We start from the raw sequence: 19,343 nt of genomic DNA on the forward strand, positions 1-19,343 counted from the left end.
GGATGAGGCAGCCATTGGCAGCAGCGCCCCCTAGTGCCACATGAGGGCACATCACCCTGTTCTTTCAGGCCGAAAAAAAAAAAATAAATAAAATCAATCAGCGACTTATAGCGGGACTGTGATATTGCAGCGGACAGTCTAACACTAACTGACACTTTTGACACTTTGTGGGAACCAGTGACACGAAAAATATGCACCGTCACTGTACTAATGACACTGTCTGGGAAGGGGTACACATCAGGGGAGATCAAAAGGTTATCTGTGTGCCTGACCAGTGGTTTACTATACTGTATGAGGTGATTTTGCTAGGGGAAGTGATGGATTTTATTGCCTGCTTAGACATGCCTGGAGCTTGAAGGAAATGATAAGCATAGGGCATACATGACAGGGTGGAAGGAAAACCAGGCAGTATGGATTAAAATTAGTTGTTGGGATATGAGAGGTCAGGAGTCAGGACTCTTACCTTAATAGCAGAGCAGACAAGGTGATGGGGAGGAGCAGGAGAGAGAGTAGTTTGAAGGGAGGAGTGAAGGGGCTTCACTTGCAGACTGGAGATCATAGGAGAAATGTCCCTCCCGCCTGCCCTGGTAATGCAGTTTTCTGTCACTCTGCTAAGGAGGTTGTACGTTGGCGGTTGGGGTCCTTGACAAGGGTCCAAAACATGGATGTCAAACGATAAAATGGTGGGACCCATCTCAGGTATGGATTCCTATGGTTGGTCTGGTTCATTCTAGACCGACCGGGTAGTGTAAGTGTAGAGGCCTGTTGTCAGGATAGTCCTCGAGGCAGTGTTTTGGCACCTGGGGACAGAACTTAACTTAATGGTACCAAAGACTCCAAAGTTGTGGGAGATGGTATTGTCAAGGATCTGGCAACCATTCTTTGATCTGGATTGGTTTGACTGTTTTATGTTTTTCTGTTATTTACGGTTTTGTTTAATATAAGGCCGAACTGGCCATTTAAACCCAATGCTGAGTTAGTGCTGTCATTTAAAGGTAAAGGGGGGTGGTTTTGGGTACTGATCCAGGTTATATGGTTAAAACAGGTGGGGTCTGAACTACCCTAGTCATGCAAGGACACAAACTCCATACCTTTCCCCCCTTGTTTACATAGGCAGATCGCAGTTCTGGGTCTCTGCCTGATGATCAGCGGATGCCGGCAGACATCGAGTACCTGGCACCCGCTGATCGGCTTCAGCTGTGTGTACCACCCCCTAACTGGAAGTGTTGGATCCCGTATAAATTCGCAGACCTGCCGCCCTGTAGCAGTAAAACTGCTATAGGGTGGTCCAGGAGCAGTTAAATAAATTCAATGTTAATGCATTGGCCGGAGCGGACGGCGGACCGGAAGTAACAATAAAACAACAAAAAAAAAAAAAGCCTTTATCGTACGAGAATTTTCAGACTAATTTTCCTTCATCGGTTCCGATTTGCTGTGAAACCATGAGGAAAAATTGGACAATCATACACCCGATTTTCTTATAGTTTGTACCCCACTTAATGCGGTTCTAAATTGTCTTTGATGTGAGCATGAATTTGTCTTTTAATAAATTATAAGCTTTTAAAACTATTGTACACTATGGGGGGCATATGGTCTATTTTATTCTAAAATATGGACCGATGCGGCCAGTGATATCCCAGGAAGTGCAAACACTCTAGCCAAAAGCAGAGGAGATATAAGAGGAGAGGAGAAGTCCCTAAGGATATATAAGAGGAGAAGTCCCTAAGGATAGATAGATAACGGGATTTATACTGGAATCCTGGTTTGAGGCTTTTACCCGATGGGAATGAGGTCAGAGTTCTGTGAGCACTGAGGTGACTGGTGGAAGCACAGAGGTTCACTGTCCACACGCCAAGGTGAACAGAGCACTTGGGTGGATTATTGGACAGCACTGGAACATTTGCTCAGTCTCTTAGCAGTTTTCATTTCCTTTAGTTTTGCACTTTGTACTCAACACATTTTTTTTTGTTCACGGTGGTTTTATATTTCATGTGATGTCTTAAACCTCTTACGTCACATTTATTCACATATGAGTTGCGCAATACCACCGATATTTAACAATTTCTAGTAAGTGTATTTGTGAACACTATTAGGTATTGCCAGGGCCGCCTTTAAAAGTCATGGGGCCCTGTACAGCCTACCTGACAGGACCCCTTGAACATCCAGAGGACAATAATGAAGCAGTATGTCAAGCACGCTGTGGTGAATTGTAGGTGTGCCAAAATAGTGCCAACAGTGGGAGGGGCTTAAAAATTAGGCCTACATACCAAATGCAGGGTTTTAGCAGTATCTATTGTACAGAGTGCAGGTGTCAGGAGTATGTAACATAAAGAGTGCAGGTGTCAGGAGTATGTAACATACAGAGACCAGGGGTCAGGAGTATGTAACATACAGAGTGCAGGTGTCAGGAGTGACTGTCAGGAGCCGAGTTGCTTAATATTACCTCTCCTGCTCCCAAAAGCAAATAAAAATGTAAAAGACCTATCTCTGACCCCGGCCCTCCTGCTGAACTAGTGGGGCCCAGGACCTTTACTATAACTGCTGGAAGCAATTCTAATACTCTCCTGAGCCCAAGGGTAAAATAAAAACTCCCCTCTCTGCTCATGGGCCCCCCTACTGGACTAACAGGTCAGGGCCCTGTACAAGAGGGCCAGCTCTACCCTCCAATCAGCAACCTAGGGTGTTGCAGCATTTCTACTTTCAATATTTATTAGCAATATCAATTAACATTTTTCTAGTTTTATATTAGGATCACCAGGTAGCGCAGGGGATAACAGCAGGTGTTAGGACTGTGTAATATACAGAAAGCAGGTGTCAGAAGTATGTAACATACAGAGTGCAGGTTTCAGGAGTATGTAACATACAGGCTTCAGGTGTCAGGAGTGACTGTCAGGAGCAGAGTTGCTTAATATTACTTCTCCTGCTACCAAAAGCAAATAAAAATGAAAAAGCCCTATCTCTGACCCGGGCCCTCCTGCTGAACTAGCGGGGCCCAGGACCTTTACTATAATTGCTAGAAGCCATTCTAATACTCTCCCTCCCTGAGCCCCAGGGAAAAACTGGACTAATGGGGTCAGGGCCCAGGCCCCAGTACAAGAGGGCCAGCTCTACCCCCATATCAGCAACCCAGGGTGTTGCAGCATTTCTACCTTCAACATTTATCAGCAATATCAATTTAAATGTTTCTAGTTTTATATTAGTATCACCAGGTAGCGCAGGGGATAACACAGTCAATAAATGCAAACAATAAACATTCACAAAATCTTAGTGCCGGTTCACACTACCACGGCACGACTTCGGGGGCGACCTGTGAAGTCGCGTGCAACGCGACTTCGGCGCGACTTGCACGGACTTCATATAATGAATGTCAATGCAAGCCGCTCCGATGTCGCCCCGAAGTAGTACAGGAACTATTTTCTAAGTCGGAGCGACTTGAGTCGCTCCTATTAGAACGGTTCCCGTGGCACAGAATGGACCGCGACTTGTCAGGCTGACCAGTCGCCTGACAAGTCGCAGTAGTGTGAATAGGCACTTATTGTGTGTGTGTTGGTGTTTTTTGTAATGCAGCCACAGCCAGAATAAATCATATATGGCCCCGCCTTTGCAATTTTTAAAAGATATGGAATTGAACAACTGCCTGTGTTAGTAAACCCAGGAGCCTGCATTCACTATATCTGGTCTCCCACAGTACACAGAACATGGAAATACAATTATTTTAGTAAATATAAACTGCTAAATACCTTTTCTCATCAGCAGTATATAGAAGTCCTGTGACTGCTATCAGAGTCTGGCCGAGCCCTGGTAAAGCTTGTAGGAGGAGTCTTCATTCTCCTCTGGCTGTCCTATGAGGCTGCATGACCCCGGACTCTGTCTGGACAGTGTTAATTGGCCCTGTGCTAATCACTCTTACCCCCCCCCCCCCCACAAAAAAATAAAAAAACAACTCTCTAGCAATACACCCCAAACTGAGCATGTGCAAAATGCCTCCAAGGCTCTGTTCTATCAGGGGATGGATTGGGGACAGTAGAAGGGGAGGATCAAAGAGCCTTTTACACAATGCAGAGGAATAACCCCTTAGATTCCACAGTGAGTATAACAAGCATGCTTTACTGTATATACACACTGATTTTACGGTTGTGGGTTTGGTAACACTTTAATGAAATTTCCATATGTATGGGTAGCTTTATGGTAAAATCTCCTTCCGAGTTTTTTAGATGATCATTTTTAGGAGAACATTGCCATGAGACTAAATAATTAATAATAAAAGAAAAAAAAATCTGTTGCTATATATTCTGATGTCAGGAAATGATTTATACTGACTTCTATGGTAACCAAGAGGTTTGCTTTAAAGTAGAAATTATAATAATTAACATAAAACTATTATAAAATGATTATATATTACTCGTATGAATATTCTAAATTAAAACGTTAAACAATCAGGTTACACACCAACTGCAAATGCATTCCTTCACTCACCATGATGGATAATATCATGTTCAATCATTTTTTGCATCAGTTGTATAGCTGTGGGCCTGTCAGGGGCTTCTTTCCTGTCAATAAGCCATTCAAGCACTTCTCTGGCCATAAAACAGTTCGGATATGTCCTCAGATGGTACCTTCTGTCTCTTATTAACTTGTCTTCATGCAGCCGGAGCCTAAGAAACACACATGGACTATTAGATGCAAATATTGCTTGCATATATTATGAATAAAAAGTTTTTAGCCTAACAAGGGGCAGATTTACGAAATCTAGTGCAGCTGTGCATAGTAACCAATCAGTTTCTAGATTTTTTTTTTTTTTGTCAAAGCTTAAACGAATCTAAAGCCAAAAGGTTTTTACCTTAAAGCGGAGTTCCACCCATAGGTGGAATTTCCGCTCATTTGTTCCCCCCCCCCCCTCCGGTGCCACATTTGGCACCTTTCAGGGGGGAGGGGGCAACGGGTAGCTGTTTTTGACAAGTACCCTTCCCCACTTCTGGGAGACGGCACCGCGGCGCTGTCCCTCGGAAGTTTGGCCCCCTCCTCCTTCCCCCGCCGCCAAGCCAATCCGAATGTGCTTCGCGCATGCACAGTAGGGACCCACCCGTGAAGCCGTAAGACTTGACTGCTGGGTTCCCTTACCGGCAATGGCGGCAGCAGCAGAGATACTGTAGGCTAGGGTCTAGTGTTCTCTTTCCTATTGACATGTGGTATCATCTTGAGAAGATCAATAGACTTCTCTAAGACTCTATTCACACCAGCGCGACTTTTCAGGCGACTTGTCAGCCTGACAAGTCGCGGTCCCTCGCGGTCCATTGACTGCTACAGGACCCGTTCTAATAGGAGCGACACAAGTCGCTCCAACTTAGAAAAAGGGTCCTGTACTACTTCGGGGCGACCTCGGAGCGACTTGCATAGACATTCATTATATGAAGTCTGTGCAAGTCACGCCGAAGTCGCGGTGCACTGGACTTCACAAGTCGCCCCCGAAGTAGTACAGAGTCGTGTCGCCATAGTGTGAACCGACTCTAAGGCCCTTTAGAATGAAGGCTGTGGGTGCTTATGAGAAGGAATTTAAAAAGATCATCAAATGATTAACAAACAACTGTTAACACGTCCAGGACTGGCAAGCCCAACACACTCAATTCAAGAGCTAACTATAGAGTATAAAGCAAAAATAATTATCCAAGAGCCCCAAAATGTTATTGAAGGGTGTTTGGGTATCTTTGTTGGGGTGAGATTGCATGTTGTTACAATCATTGCACCAATTCACCCTGCATGAGAGGTGTGTTAAGAAAAAAACCTTGCACAAAAAAAAATATCAGAGCAAGATTACAGTTTTCAGTTAAACATGCATATGAACATCAATGCTGAACAACAAGAAGCATAGACCAGTCATTCTGGAACAATGTGCTAAAGACTGATCAATCAAAGATCGAGTCAATCGGTTAAAGTAAAGTTTAAAGTGCTAGATAGAATTTCAGGAGAGCAACCTCATAACAACTGTGTAGCATTAGTGGTGGCCAGGGCCGGCGCTACCAGTAAGGCAACCGAGGCAGCCGCCTAGGGCACAACTTAGCAGGGGGCGCCGGCAGAGCCTTACCCGAGGTAAGTGACTCACCGTAAGTTACTGAAGGGGCTTTAACCAGTGGCGGCCGGCCCGTCCATTAGGGGTTCAGGGGCGCCACCCCTCACATCCATGCATCCGGCCCCCTAATCTACATGCAGGGTGCCGGATGCATGGACTCCAATGAGGGTTTTTTTTTAAAGCACGTGATTAGAGCTAGAGGCTCTAATAGGCTTAAAAAACAGAGAGCACTGCGCCCTGAGCCCACCCAGTTTTGTGACAATAGCGAATTAATATATTTGCTATTGCCACACTGATTCTCCTCCATGGCCAATCAGGAAGCAGGTCCTGAGACCTGTTTCCCAATTGGCCAAAGGAGAAGGTATCCTATTAGCGGAGGAGGAGGGAGGAGACGGCTGCTGAGAGGGGACATGAATGAGACTGAGGGGGAAGACATAACCTTCCGGAGGAACAAGGTAAGTGAACTGGCGCTTGGGGAGGGGTGGGATATTGTGTGGATTGGACTCTGGAGTGACGGGGGGGGGGGGTCTGTGGCCAGGTCCATCTGCCGCCCCCACACCCGACCGATGAAGTAACCAGCCCTCACTGGTTTTCACCCCTTCAGCAACTTGGGATGGGGGTGGGATAGCATATGGGGGGGGGGGGGTGTCAATTCTTATTTTGCCTAGGGCGGCAAAAATCCTTGCACCGGCCCCGGTGGTAGCAATATAATTTGGAGATGTTTGGCTGCTTTAGGGACCAGGGCAGCTTGTAACAACATAGTCATGAAGTCAATTATTCATTCTAGAAAGTTGTAATAGCTAGGGTGCGGTCTGTCACTCGCAGAGAAAGTGAAGTTGAGCCAATAAATTGTTAAAGCAAAATCCTGCTGAAGATGGCTGCTGCTCCCCTGTAAACAGGTCTTGAGATCACCTAGTGAACATACTGTATATGAAAAGCAAGCCAAAGAGGGTGCAACCATTTGAGTGTAAACTTGTTTATTAAAAAAAAAGAAAGGAAAAAAATAACAGATTGCACTCACTGCACAAAAACCGGAGAAGGCAAAGTGAAGTCACCTTGGGGCAACGGGAGTGTGCCGAGATCGGCAAGGAAGCAGCTGGTCCGGTATGCAGAGCTCGGTAGGTAAGTGGCTGGATGGATGCAGAGATCAGCAAGGAAGCTGCTGGTAAGCAAGAAGCAACATTAATGGAACTGCAGAGTGGAACGCAAGCTCAATGTCAGCTTTGGTGGCTTCTGGTTAGCGTTCGCTGGCAGAAGCTCCCTCAGCGGTGCTTCTCGAGTACCAGCAGCTTCCTTGCTAATCTCTTCATCCATCCAGCTGCTTTCCTGCCAAGCTCTGCATACCGAACCAGTCATTGGCTGCCAACCTATGTACATTCCAGATGCCCCAAGAGGACTACACTTCACCTTTGTTGCATGCCTTCTCCAGTCTTTAATATAGTGAGTGCAATATTTTATTTTTCCTTTTGTTTTTAGTAAACAGGTTTACGCTCAGTTGTACCCCTCTTTGCTTGCTTTTCAATTATTTATTCTGTATCATATCTTCATGAGAATGTGAAGCCATCTGTGAAAAACCTGAAAGTTGAAATGGAAAGGAGACTTTCAACACAATAATGATCTTAAAGTGGAGTTCCGGCCTATTTTGCAACTTTAGCGATTCCTGGAGTGCTCGCTATGCTGATCAACAATTGGGCATTTTCAATTTTTTTCGGGGGTCCCTTACCTTATTTTCAGGGCATTTTTGATTGTACTTCCTCCTTCTCCCCCCTCTGTGGCCGTGGCCACCGACATCACTTCCGCCTTTGCATTGCATCCTGGGAGCTGTTTGTCATCACTCCCAGGAGGCTGGAATCAGGAAGAACTCCCAGAACACTCCCTGGAATCAGGAAGAAGGACACAGCAGATTACACTGCGGCTTCAGATGCCCACATCCAAGATGGCCGCACCCAGACACGTTTTTAAAAGTACGATTTTGACTAAAATCTAATACTGTACACCTTATAAGTATGAGAATAGCGGTTCTGTAAAGGGCGATGGATTACGGTAGTATTATAGGGGTATTTTTAGTTAAAAAAAGGTATTTGAGGCCGGAACTCCGCTTTAACCACTTAAGCCTCGGAGGATTTGGCTGCTAAAAGACCAGGGGTTTTTTTTGCGATTTTTTACTGCGTGACTTTAACGGACAATTGCGCGGTCGTGCGACGCTGTACCTAAATGAATTTGACGTCCTTTTTTTCCCACAAACAGAGCTTTCTTTTGGTGGTATTTGATCACCTGTGCGATTTTTTGATCATGCGCTATAAACAAAAAAAGAGCGTCAATTTTGCAAAAATAACAATATTTTTCACATTTTTTTATATGAAATTCCCCAAAAAAAAAAATGTAAAAATCAAAATTTTTTAACATTTTCGGCCAATTTGTTTTATGCTACATATGTTTGGTAAAAAAAAAAAAAATCGCAAAAAGCATATCTTCATTTTTACATCAGGGAGAATGACGGGCGGCTTGTTTACATAAGCCGCTCCGCCTTTCTCCCTTCACCGGAGCGATCGTAGTGTGACCCGATGTCCGCCGGTCAAACGCACTGACTTGTCAGTGAACGAGCCGCGGCGGGCGCGCGCCTCGGCGGGTGCGCGCCCGCCCGCAATTGGCTCTCAAGTCAGTGACAGGCGAGTGACGTATCCATACGTCACTCTGCCTGGCCGGGGCTGACCGCCGCAGTATATAGTCGTGCGGCGGTCGGCAACCGGCTAAGCAGGCAAGCAAATCCACTAAGGAATGGCTCAAAAAGGAAAAAAAAATAGGGTTATGAACTGTTTCAGTCAAAGCCCCAATTTAATTCTCATTGAAATGTTGTAGGGGGCTTAGAAACATGAAGTTTATGCAAGGAAACTCAAAAACAATGATGATTTGGGGAGCCATGTCATCTGCTGGTGTTGGTCTACTGTGTTTTATCAAGTCCAACGTCAACGCAGCCCTCTACCAGGAAAGTCTAGTGCACTCCATGCTTCATGCTTCAGCACTCCATGCTGACCAGCTTTATGGAGATTCTGATATATTTTTCCAGCAGGACTTGGCACCTGCCCACACTGCCAAATGTACCAATACCTGGTTTATTGATCATGGTATGACTGTGCTTGATTGGCCAGCAAACTCCCCTGACCTAAATCCCATAGAGAATCTGTGGGGTATTGTCAGAGGAAGATGAGAGACACCAGACCTAACAATGCAGACAAACTGAAGGCCGCTATCAAAGCAACCTGAGCTTCCATAACACCTCAGCAGTGCCACAGGCTGATCGCCTCCATGCCACACCGCATTGATGCAGTAATTCATGCAAAAGGAGCCCCGACCAAGTATTGAGTGCATACTATACTTTTCATGGACATATTTTTCAGTACACCAACATTTAATGTATTAAAATTCTTTTTTTTTTTCTAATTTTCTGAGATGTACTGAATTTTGGGTTTTCACTAACTGTAAACCATAATCCTCAAAATAAAATAAACGCTTGAAATATATCACACTGTGTATAACGTATCTATATAAAATATATAAAGTTCACTTTTGAAACAAATTTTTTTCGTCATGCACATGTCTAGTAATGCATTGCAACACACTTCATTAAAAGAAAAAAAAAGCAAGCACTGCCATGCATTCCATGCATCGCTCCCAGGGCGGATGGTATATGGGGGGACCTCCCTTGAGGCAACAGCTTCAATTTATTGTAAGCAACCCTATACAATGAATACTTTTTCTTCAGTGGGTATGTATACTGCTATATGCATTGTGATTTCATGATATTTCCTTTTTTATAGTTAATCATTTGCACCAGCTCCTGAGGAAGTGTTACACACACGAAACGCGTAGAGCAATTATGATGCAATTTCTATGGATTATGTACTATCTTGTTACACATTGTTTTATGTTGTTTTTATACTCCATTTGGACATGTATTTGTATACCTTTTTATATGCTCTGATCATTGGGATTCATTGTATGATATCTACTGTCTCTATGATGTCACAACCTGTGCATACAAATAAATCAATTTACATGTGTATTAATTCATGTTTTTTGTTTGGATGGGTATGCACACCCATATATCCTATTTTTTTGTATAGTCAATGGTCAGTTTTATTACACGCCTCATTCAAAGTCCCAAATCCCCCCCCCCCTTTTTCATTGCATGGCAGTGCACATTCCTAGCGCACACCACTGCGTGTTATGTGCACATTGACCTAAACTGTTGTGTTAACAAATCCTATAAGATGATAGCAAGAACCCATTTCCATGATCAGATTATAGAACATGCCTCGTGTTAATTATTCATGATGAACTTTGATGCATTATTAAAGCGGAGTTCCGGGCACAGAAACATTTTTTCAATGAACGAACCCCCGGGACAATCAGGGCTAGTACATTCCACAATGGCTAGCCTCTGATCTGTCCCGGTTCGCACTTACCTGCAAGAAGAAATACTCACTTATAAAATTTCTTCCACAGCGTTGCCATCTCTGTTGTGGGCAGCTGAAGCCAGCGTGATCCTCTTCTGCGTCCTCTTCCGCGTCTTCTTCTCCCAGAATTCGCCTGCACCGGCCCGTCTCGTCACTTCCGGTGCGGCGCGGCATTCCTACACAGCTTCTGGGCATGCCCAGAAGCTGTTTAGCAGGGAATGCGGCGTCGCACCGGAAGTGACGAGCGGGGCCGGTGCCGTCGCATTGATTCCTGGGAGCGATGACGTTCAGCTCCCAGGAATAATTGCAAACCGGAAGTGACGGCGCGGGCCGCGGCCACAGAGGGAGGAAGTGAAAAAAGGTGAGTATTTCTTTCTACAATTACGAGGAAAGTAAAAATAATAAATAATCCTAACTATCCAATTCCTTTTCAGGTGAAGCAAAGCAAGCACTGAAAAAACAAAGCAAAGAAAAGGGCGCACCAGCCTAGCGCATTATCCTCAGCGAGTTTATTTAGATAAAAATTAAAATCAGCTACTCACAAACAATCGTGAAATTCAGGCACATCAATTCCATAAATCTGCCTCTTGCCAGAAGATCAACGTCCTTTACTGGGAGCAGAGGGCTGACGCGTTTCGAGGCCGTGCCTCTTCCTCAGAGCCTGGAGGCCATGGTCAAGTCCGTAGTTTAAGTATCTCACGATTGTTTGTGAGTAGCTGATTTTAATTTTTATCTAAATAAACTCGCTGAGGATAATGCGCTAGGCTGGTGCACCCTTTTCTTTGCTTTGTTTTTTCAGTGTTTGGTTGACCGCCCTGGTCGTAAGGGGCAGCAAAGCCTAGCCATCATGGATGCCTAATATTAGCACGAGTTCCGGGATTGAGGCAGCCTGAGGACCAGGTTCCGAGCGCAGGAAAAAAGGGGGTGCTATATAGCACTTATCTTCTTTTGGAATAGAAGCAAAGCAAGCGGATGGGCACAAAATCGATTAGGTCGATTTTGTGCCCGGATCTCCGCTTTAAATCCATTTATACCCGGAGTTCTAAACAAAAAACTTTGTTCATTTTCCTTCCCCAGGCTGGATTTACTGCACCGCAGTCTGCGTTATGTTGGCCAAATAAAAGGAGAAGTCTGTACCGTGTCCAAAAACCTCAAAAAGCAAAATAAGCATTCCCAATGACAAAATAAAGACCTCCAGAGGTTTATCAATGCAAGCGGACCAAGGAGAGAGATCACAGTGTTTATTATATGATGGAGCGGAGGCCGAGGTCCTGTGAACTACTGGATGTGTTAACATAGTCACTGGCGTGCCATTAAACAGGAAACATTCTATCTGTCATGGGAAAATGTGTGTTATCCATTACAGCAAAGGGGCAACACAAGCTGAACATGTCATTCAGTCCAAAGTTTGGTCTACTATTAAAACGTAGGATTGTTTTAGGCTATATATTCCTTTTATTAAAGCAGTACATTTATCTACTTTTATCTTGTTTATAATTACCACAGGGGATCCATTGTTTTCTTCCCCCAAACTGGAATTGAGAATTAAGTTGATGAAACACAAGGAAGAGAAATACTCTGCGAGAAAGACTTCTGTTCCGGTTGCCAAAATCTTTTTTTTTATGTCTTCCAAGTTATGCAACACAGTTTTGTGCTTTGGCAGCGTATGTAAACCCTCCCCAACAATGATCTTCTCTTCTTCTGTCCGCTTTGGTCTGTTAAATATACTACTAAAAGTTTTGTTATATCTGTTCAGCGGGTTTAAAAGTACTCCTTAACCACTTCAATACTGGGTACTTTCCCCCCCTTCCTGCCCAGGCCAATTTTCAGATTTTAGCCTTGATGCACTTTGAATGACATTTGCAGGGTCATGCAACATTGTATCCAAATGACATTTTCGATCATTTTTTTTGAGACAGATAGAGCATTCCTTTGGTGGCATTTAGTCACCACTGGGTTTTTCTTTTTTGCTAAACAAATTAAAAAAAAAAAGACAAAAAATTTTGAAAAAAAAAAAAATTTTTAGTTTCCGTTACAAAATTTTGCAAATAAGTAATTTTTCTTCTTATCTGATATGTGTTGGTAAGTCACTGATGAGGCTGCACCGATCTGCACTGATAAGCTGCACTGATGGGGAGGCACTGATAGGCTGCACCGATCTGCACTGATAAGCTGCACTGATGGGGAGACACTGATAGGCTGCACCAATCTGCACTGATAAGCTGCACTGATGGGGAGGCACTGATAGGCTGCACCGATCTGCACTGATAAGCTGCACTGATGGGGAGACACTGATAGGCTGCACCAATCTGCACTGATAAGCTGCACTGATGGGGAGGCACTGATAGGCTGCACCGATCTGCACTGATAAGCTGCACTGATGGGGAGGCACTGATAGGCTGCACTGATGGAGAGGCACTGATAGGCTGCACTGATCTGCGCTGATGGAGAGGCACTGATAAGCTGCACCGATCTGCATTGATGGGGAGGCACTGATAAGCTGCACTGATGGGCACTGATAAGCTGCACGGGGAGGCACTGATAGTTCAGCCACATCAGTGCAGATTGGTGCAGCCTATCAGTGCCTCCCCATCAGTGCAGCTTATCAGTGCCCATCAGTGTAGATCGGTGCAGCCTATCAGCCTATCAGTGCCTCCCCATCAGTGCAGTTTGGTGCAGCCTATTAGTGCCTCCCCATCAGTGCAGCTTATCAGTGCAGATTGGTGCAGCCTGATAAACAGTGCCCTGATTAGCAGTGTAAAGAATCTACTTAAGCCTAGTACACACCCAACGATTATCGGCCGACCGATCGTCCGTCTTTTGTCCAGAGTGGTGTTTTGTTGGTTGGAATGTGCCTAGACTGCACACAAATTTTCTCGCCCAACAAAATTCTACTTCAGAAGTGATGTCATGTGTTGGTTTGCTTTCTTTGTGTTCTTTCTTCACTGAGCATGCCCAGACTTGCTCATCAGATTTTTTTTTTTTGCAAAAAGACACCTACATTGCATTTTTTTTCTGCATTGGAGCTTGGTAAACATTCCAACCAGAAACAGTGGACCATGAGCAGGGTGGATAAAAATTGATTTTTTTTTTTATTTAATACAGAATTTTTTTTCAAATTTATTTGAATAAAATGCTTTTGGAGTAAAAATATATCTAAATATAGTTTTCTATTTAAGATACATTAATAATTTAGTTTATTCAGCATGAAATGGAGCTTAATTATGTATTATATATACATATATATATATATATACACATATATATACATACACACACACACACACACACACACACACAACTCACCCAAGCTCTACTGCCATATAAATTATGTGAAGACAGAGTGTCGGTGCTCAGGCCAACCAGTCCACCATAGGTAAATCCAACAAAAAGCCGGCAACTCAGTGCTTCTTCCTAAAATATCCTTTATTGATGCACAACAGCATATACAATGTCCACTGATGCTAACGCGTTTCGGCCTCAGTCTTCCTCATTGTAGCTTCGTTAGGTAGCATGAGGCTGTATATTCTGCCATGTTTACATTTTTGGTATACTCATTCAATGAATCTAAGCTCTGCAAGCTGAGATAACATGCACTGCATTAAAGTGTTCACACAATTTCACATGAACTACCAGCAAGAACGAGTCCTTACATTTAAAGAGCACCTGTCATTTCATATTCATCATGGCAGCGCCTGTTAGCAGGCATCCACTCATCTGATGCCGCCATGTCCATCGCGTTGTTGCGTCACTGCCGCATCACCAGCCGTCTTATTAAAGTGAATGGGACTGTCGGTAAGTCAACAACAGGTCAGAGGAGGAGACGATGCGGGACAAAGATGACAGTTGCTCTTGAAAAACTAAGATTTAAAATCGGCTTCATTTAAATCAAATCCACCCTGACCATGAGTGCAATGACTGCAGACTATTCCTCCAGCTCAGATCTGTACCAAGGTGTTGACCTTCAGTTATGGAGCTGGATGAAGTATCCATGGACTATATGTGTGGTAAGGTACCGCACCTACGTTTTATTGAGTTTCTCTGCCATGATGGTTTTTCCATTCATACATTTCTGTAAATTAACAACGTGGTTGTCCTGGTGCAGCCACACCAAATTTATATATGGCAGGAGCCAGCGGAGAGAAGAACCTAGATTCTGAAATTAGGGAGAGGGCAGTTTGAGGGTGTGGGGGCTGTAGACTGTGACCATGTTTCATGTTACACCCTAAATATACTTAGGAGTAACAAGAATCCTAATCAGAAAAATTTAGTTCGCTTTTTTTGTTTTTTGGTAGCGTTTGGGGCATGACAAAATGTCCATTACAGGTTAATTTTACATTTGGCAAGCTTTACAAAACATTTACCAAAACGTTCCATTGGCATTTACTTCCATGGTAGACTTGAATCTGTGTGATGACGGGGATGCAGCCTCTATACAGCCACTCCCTGACTGCATGCATTCTAGCAATGGCCACATGGCATTTCTCAAGGGCGGTTTTCCGAATGGTGATAACAGTGCCCGCATAATGTGTTAGACTGGCCACTTGTAGTTCCCATCATTCGTTCATTTGAGAAGGTCACAAACGAACCAGACCGATGGCTTTGAACCGGGAGGGGGCTTGGAGCGCATGCTGGCCTTGGGAAGGCTTGGAGAAGCCATTACCCATTCCCAGACATGCTGTACATGCTGGTGCCAGTATCTAGGCACCTTACCATGTGAGAGCAATAATCTCTTTGTTTTTTTAAGCCAATTTTTAATAAAATACTACACACTTTAATAGGTCTCCTACTGGGTCACTTCACTTGTGATGGGCAATCATTTGCAGAAACGAACTGGAGCTAAAGATTAGGAGATATCAGCCTAAGGGGGGGGGGGGGCAAACAGGGCATTTTGACCTACTTGTAAAAAGGGGTCAAACACTTCTGGTGAGTTTGCATTCACACTTTTGGGCACAAGAGGTAACGAAAGAAGATTTTGATATTGAAGATATCACGCTGTTTGGAATCTGTCACATATGGTCTTTTAATTGTTTTTTCACTTTTTATTTGTATCATTACTTGTTTTATGAACTGTGTTCACATTTCATTGTTCATCATAAGTTACTACGAGGGCAATCAAAAATAGTCTTGCAGATAACCACAGCGGCCAAACAAATAGTTGCAAAAGCCTGGAAGACACCGAAATTGAGTCTTACCAAGACTAAAAATAGGATTACCCAAGCTACGATTCCCGAAAAAAAAAAAGAGAGGCCACCCTTCAAGATGAGATTCCCAAATACTGTGGCTACCTGGGACTGATCACTTTTTCCTGCCAGGTTTTGATTTTTCCCCTACTGGAACTAGGACTGTTAGGTTCATGGCCCCATTATGAGCAGCAGATTGCCCACCCCCCATTGCTCTTCCAAACGTCCACCTAATTTAGTATTCGGCTCAATCTGTAGATCATGGCCTTGCGGCCTGATATTCTTCATTATCTGTTAGCTCCTCTCTGTACAAAAAAGTCTAGTTGAGGGCTATGTTATTACCAGGAATAGTACTTTTTTCATCTCATGCTATTCCAATTTGTAAATGTCTGGAAAAAATAAAAAAACCTCTTAATGAAAAAAGTAATTTTAAAATATTAACATTAAACTTTATATTTAATGTTAGTGATTGGATTTAAATATTTTAAAATACAACCTTCTGAGCGCAGGCTAATTGCGGTTTATGAAACACTTTTTTGTACCCTATGAATTTGGGGAGTCAGCCACAAGTCTGGCGAGCAAGGTCTTAAATTGTAGCCTAAAGTGAAAAAACACTTCATAAGCCCTGCTTATACAGCACTACAAATTACCCGATTCATTCATTAACCCGGCATCCAAATAATGCAAAGAGAACAAGCAGCAAAGGAACAGACAGTAATTCTCTCAAAGGCCTGGCTCTCTGCCATGAGAAAATTGGACCCATTAGTATGATAGATGGAATAGTGGCATTAATGAACTCTTATTGGCTGACATCTACTATCAGGGCAGATGGGCAAAGCACAGGCAGGGTAATATGATCATTCTTTTCCAGCTAATGCATCAGTTTTAGGGGCTCTTGGTATTTGTATCCCATACTCCCCCATAAACCTGGGACATAAAAAGGTGTGTTTAGCAAAAAGGCCCTAGAGAGACCCTGTTGGCGGACCTTGCATTTTACCAACCTTCTCGTAAGATGTGCATGTAATATATTTTATGCATGACATTTACCCGTAAAAGCCTCCCTTATTTTAGACACCCAAAAACCCTGAGGCTACAGATGGTGCCATGAATGAGAGGCAACACCGCTCCAGATGAAGTGATCCTCCCTCTGATGACTGGGTGCTGGTCCAGTCCGTGGTCTGAGTGTGAGATCTAATGTAGAAGAGAAGACTTTATGCCATAAAATCCATAGAAAGTATCAAAACATGCATGATACAATCATGATACAGGCAGACAGACAGCAGGGTTGACGCGTTTCACGAAAAAACTTTGCTTAATCATAACCCATGTGTCAGGGAATAACTGTGAGAAGTCTGGCGCATAGATATGGACATGCGCAGGGTATTTCCAGGAGGATGGCTAACAGGCGCAGGCATGCACGTGAGAATTTGTGAATGCGCATGCGCACAAACACAATTGCTCTTGGCGCCAGACGGGCTATTTAAAGGGAGCTCATTCCCATTTCCTTTGCTGACTGATCTTCAGCTGTACCCTGTGTCCTGATTATTCCTGTATGTATGCTTTCCCCATTGCTGACCTGGCGTGTTCTGGACCTGACTTTGGATTCCGCTTCTGCCTTTCTGTTAACCTTTGACCCAGCTCCGTTCCTGACTTTGCACATGACTTGGTACCTTGCTGCCCGCCTATTGATGACCCCGGCTATTCCTGCCTTGGATCCTGGCTTTCAGTGCTACTCGAGTGCTTGTCTGGCTGTCTGCTGCACCAGCCCCATACACTTCTGTATGTTCCAGCCTCCGGAATCCTGACAAGCTGCCAATCCAGAACCATCAGCATAAGCGGAGTGTCCCTTTAGTCTGAACCAGTCCTCCGAACATAACTGCTGTTCCTGCTTCTCTGGTTCCACACCCTCCTCAGAGTCGCATTCCCTGCTGCTGGTTCTGCAATCAACACCCACAGGCACTCGTGTCCCTCGGCACCCTCTGTCTCATCTGTCTCCTTTCAGGTACGTGACACTATGTTGCAGCTGTGAGGATAACTCTTAGGCCCTGTTCACACCTGAGCGTATTTCAGCTCATAAAACACTCATCTCTGAAGTCTCAAAACACCCAACAAGTAAAATCCCATTCATTTCAATGGCCCCTGAGGCAAAACGTCTGAAGCTCAAAAAAGTACACAAGCTTTTTGGCAGATTACAAGTGTTTTTGTTAGATGTCAATGCCTGCCTCCAAACACCTGCAAAAAATGCCTGAAAAAAAAAAAAAAAAAACAGAAAAAACGCCTAAAAACTATACGCTAAGGTGTGAATGGAGCCTGATGGAGCCTTAAAATAGAAAAGATACAGCTGAAAATACTCGGTGCCTAATTGAGCTGCTATAGAAAAACACTGGCTTCATACCAGTGGCAGCCCATCCATTGGGGGAGCAGGGCTATCTATGCGTCTGGGTTTTTTTTTCTTTTTTTTTTAAGTGCCTGATTAGAGCCAGAAGTTCTACTAGGCTTCAAAAAAGGGTGGGCTCGGGGCGCAGAGCACTGCGCCCTGAGCCCAACCAGTTGTGTGACAATAGCGAATGAATATTCGCTATTGCCACACTGATTCTCCTCCCGGCCATTCAGGAAGCTGGTCCTGAGACCTGTTTCCCGATTAGCCAAAAGGAGAAGGCATGCTATTGGCCAAGAAGGGGGGAGAAGATGGCCGCCGAGAAGGAGGGACATGAAGGAGCCTGAAGGGGAAGCCGCCATCGCCTGTCATTCTGGAGGAACAAGGTAAGTAAACTGGCGGGGCGGGGGAGATGTGGTGGTGCAGGCTGGAGTGATATGGGGGGGCAGGTCCGTCTGCCGCCAACCCCCGCCCCCCCCGACTGGTGGAGCACCAGCCGCCACTGTTTCATACATATACAAAAAATAAAAAATAAATCTGAAGGACACTTAGATATAGAATAGGTCTAAAATCTTGAGTGCTATGTGGATGTTAGAAAATATGAAGACAAAACATACAAAAAAATGCATATGTCACATATCGTATATGCCTGCACACCACAAGATAAGAACAACCAATCGCACACAAATCTGCATACATGGTCCACACAATACCGTGCTGGAAATCACATATGGATAATAAAATAAAGCAAAACAAATGTATGTATATTGATCATTAAACCATTGTCTAGTACACAGGTGTCAAACACAAGGCCCGCCTGCCGAATCCGGCCCCCAAGGCCATTTCATGTGGCCCTTGCACCTCTCCTGCAGCTGCAGGAGAGCTCCAGCCCTCTTCTGGTCCTCCTCCAGACCCAGTACTTTTTGTTTTTCAGAAATGCCTACAGTTTCTTCCCAGCAGCAGCACAAGATAGGGGGGCGCACAGTGATGTAAGGGAGAGTGGGGGACTCAATTTCTGATGGTGGGGAGGCTCTTGACGTCTTATGCAAGAGTAGGGGATGCTCGGGACATCTAGTCTTACAGATACAACCGGCCCTTTTGAGGGCAATAATGATGCTGATGCGGCCTGCGATTAAATTGAGTTTGACACCCCTGGTCTAGTACATGTATGCAGACAAGAAACAAACCCAATACTATACACAAAGAAGAAAGGTAGCATTGGGTACAGTATAATGAAGATGACTCATAATATATGCAAA

General features: G+C 44.2%; 1 protein-coding gene across 1 annotated transcript in view; it reads right to left on the reverse strand.

Moving 5' to 3' along the window:
• DEPTOR (DEP domain containing MTOR interacting protein) overlaps positions 1–19,343 on the reverse strand; it is a 195,453-nt gene that overhangs the window by 81,914 nt on the left and 94,196 nt on the right. Inside the window, exon 3 of the mRNA XM_082258014.1 lies at positions 4,477–4,655. Coding sequence (XP_082114140.1) covers positions 4,477–4,655 — 179 coding nt within the window. The remainder of the gene's footprint in view (positions 1–4,476; positions 4,656–19,343) is intronic.

This window comes from Pelophylax lessonae (genome assembly GCF_965119305.1).
Source record: "Pelophylax lessonae genome assembly, chromosome: 5".
In the NCBI taxonomy this organism is placed as follows: domain Eukaryota; kingdom Metazoa; phylum Chordata; class Amphibia; order Anura; family Ranidae; genus Pelophylax; species Pelophylax lessonae.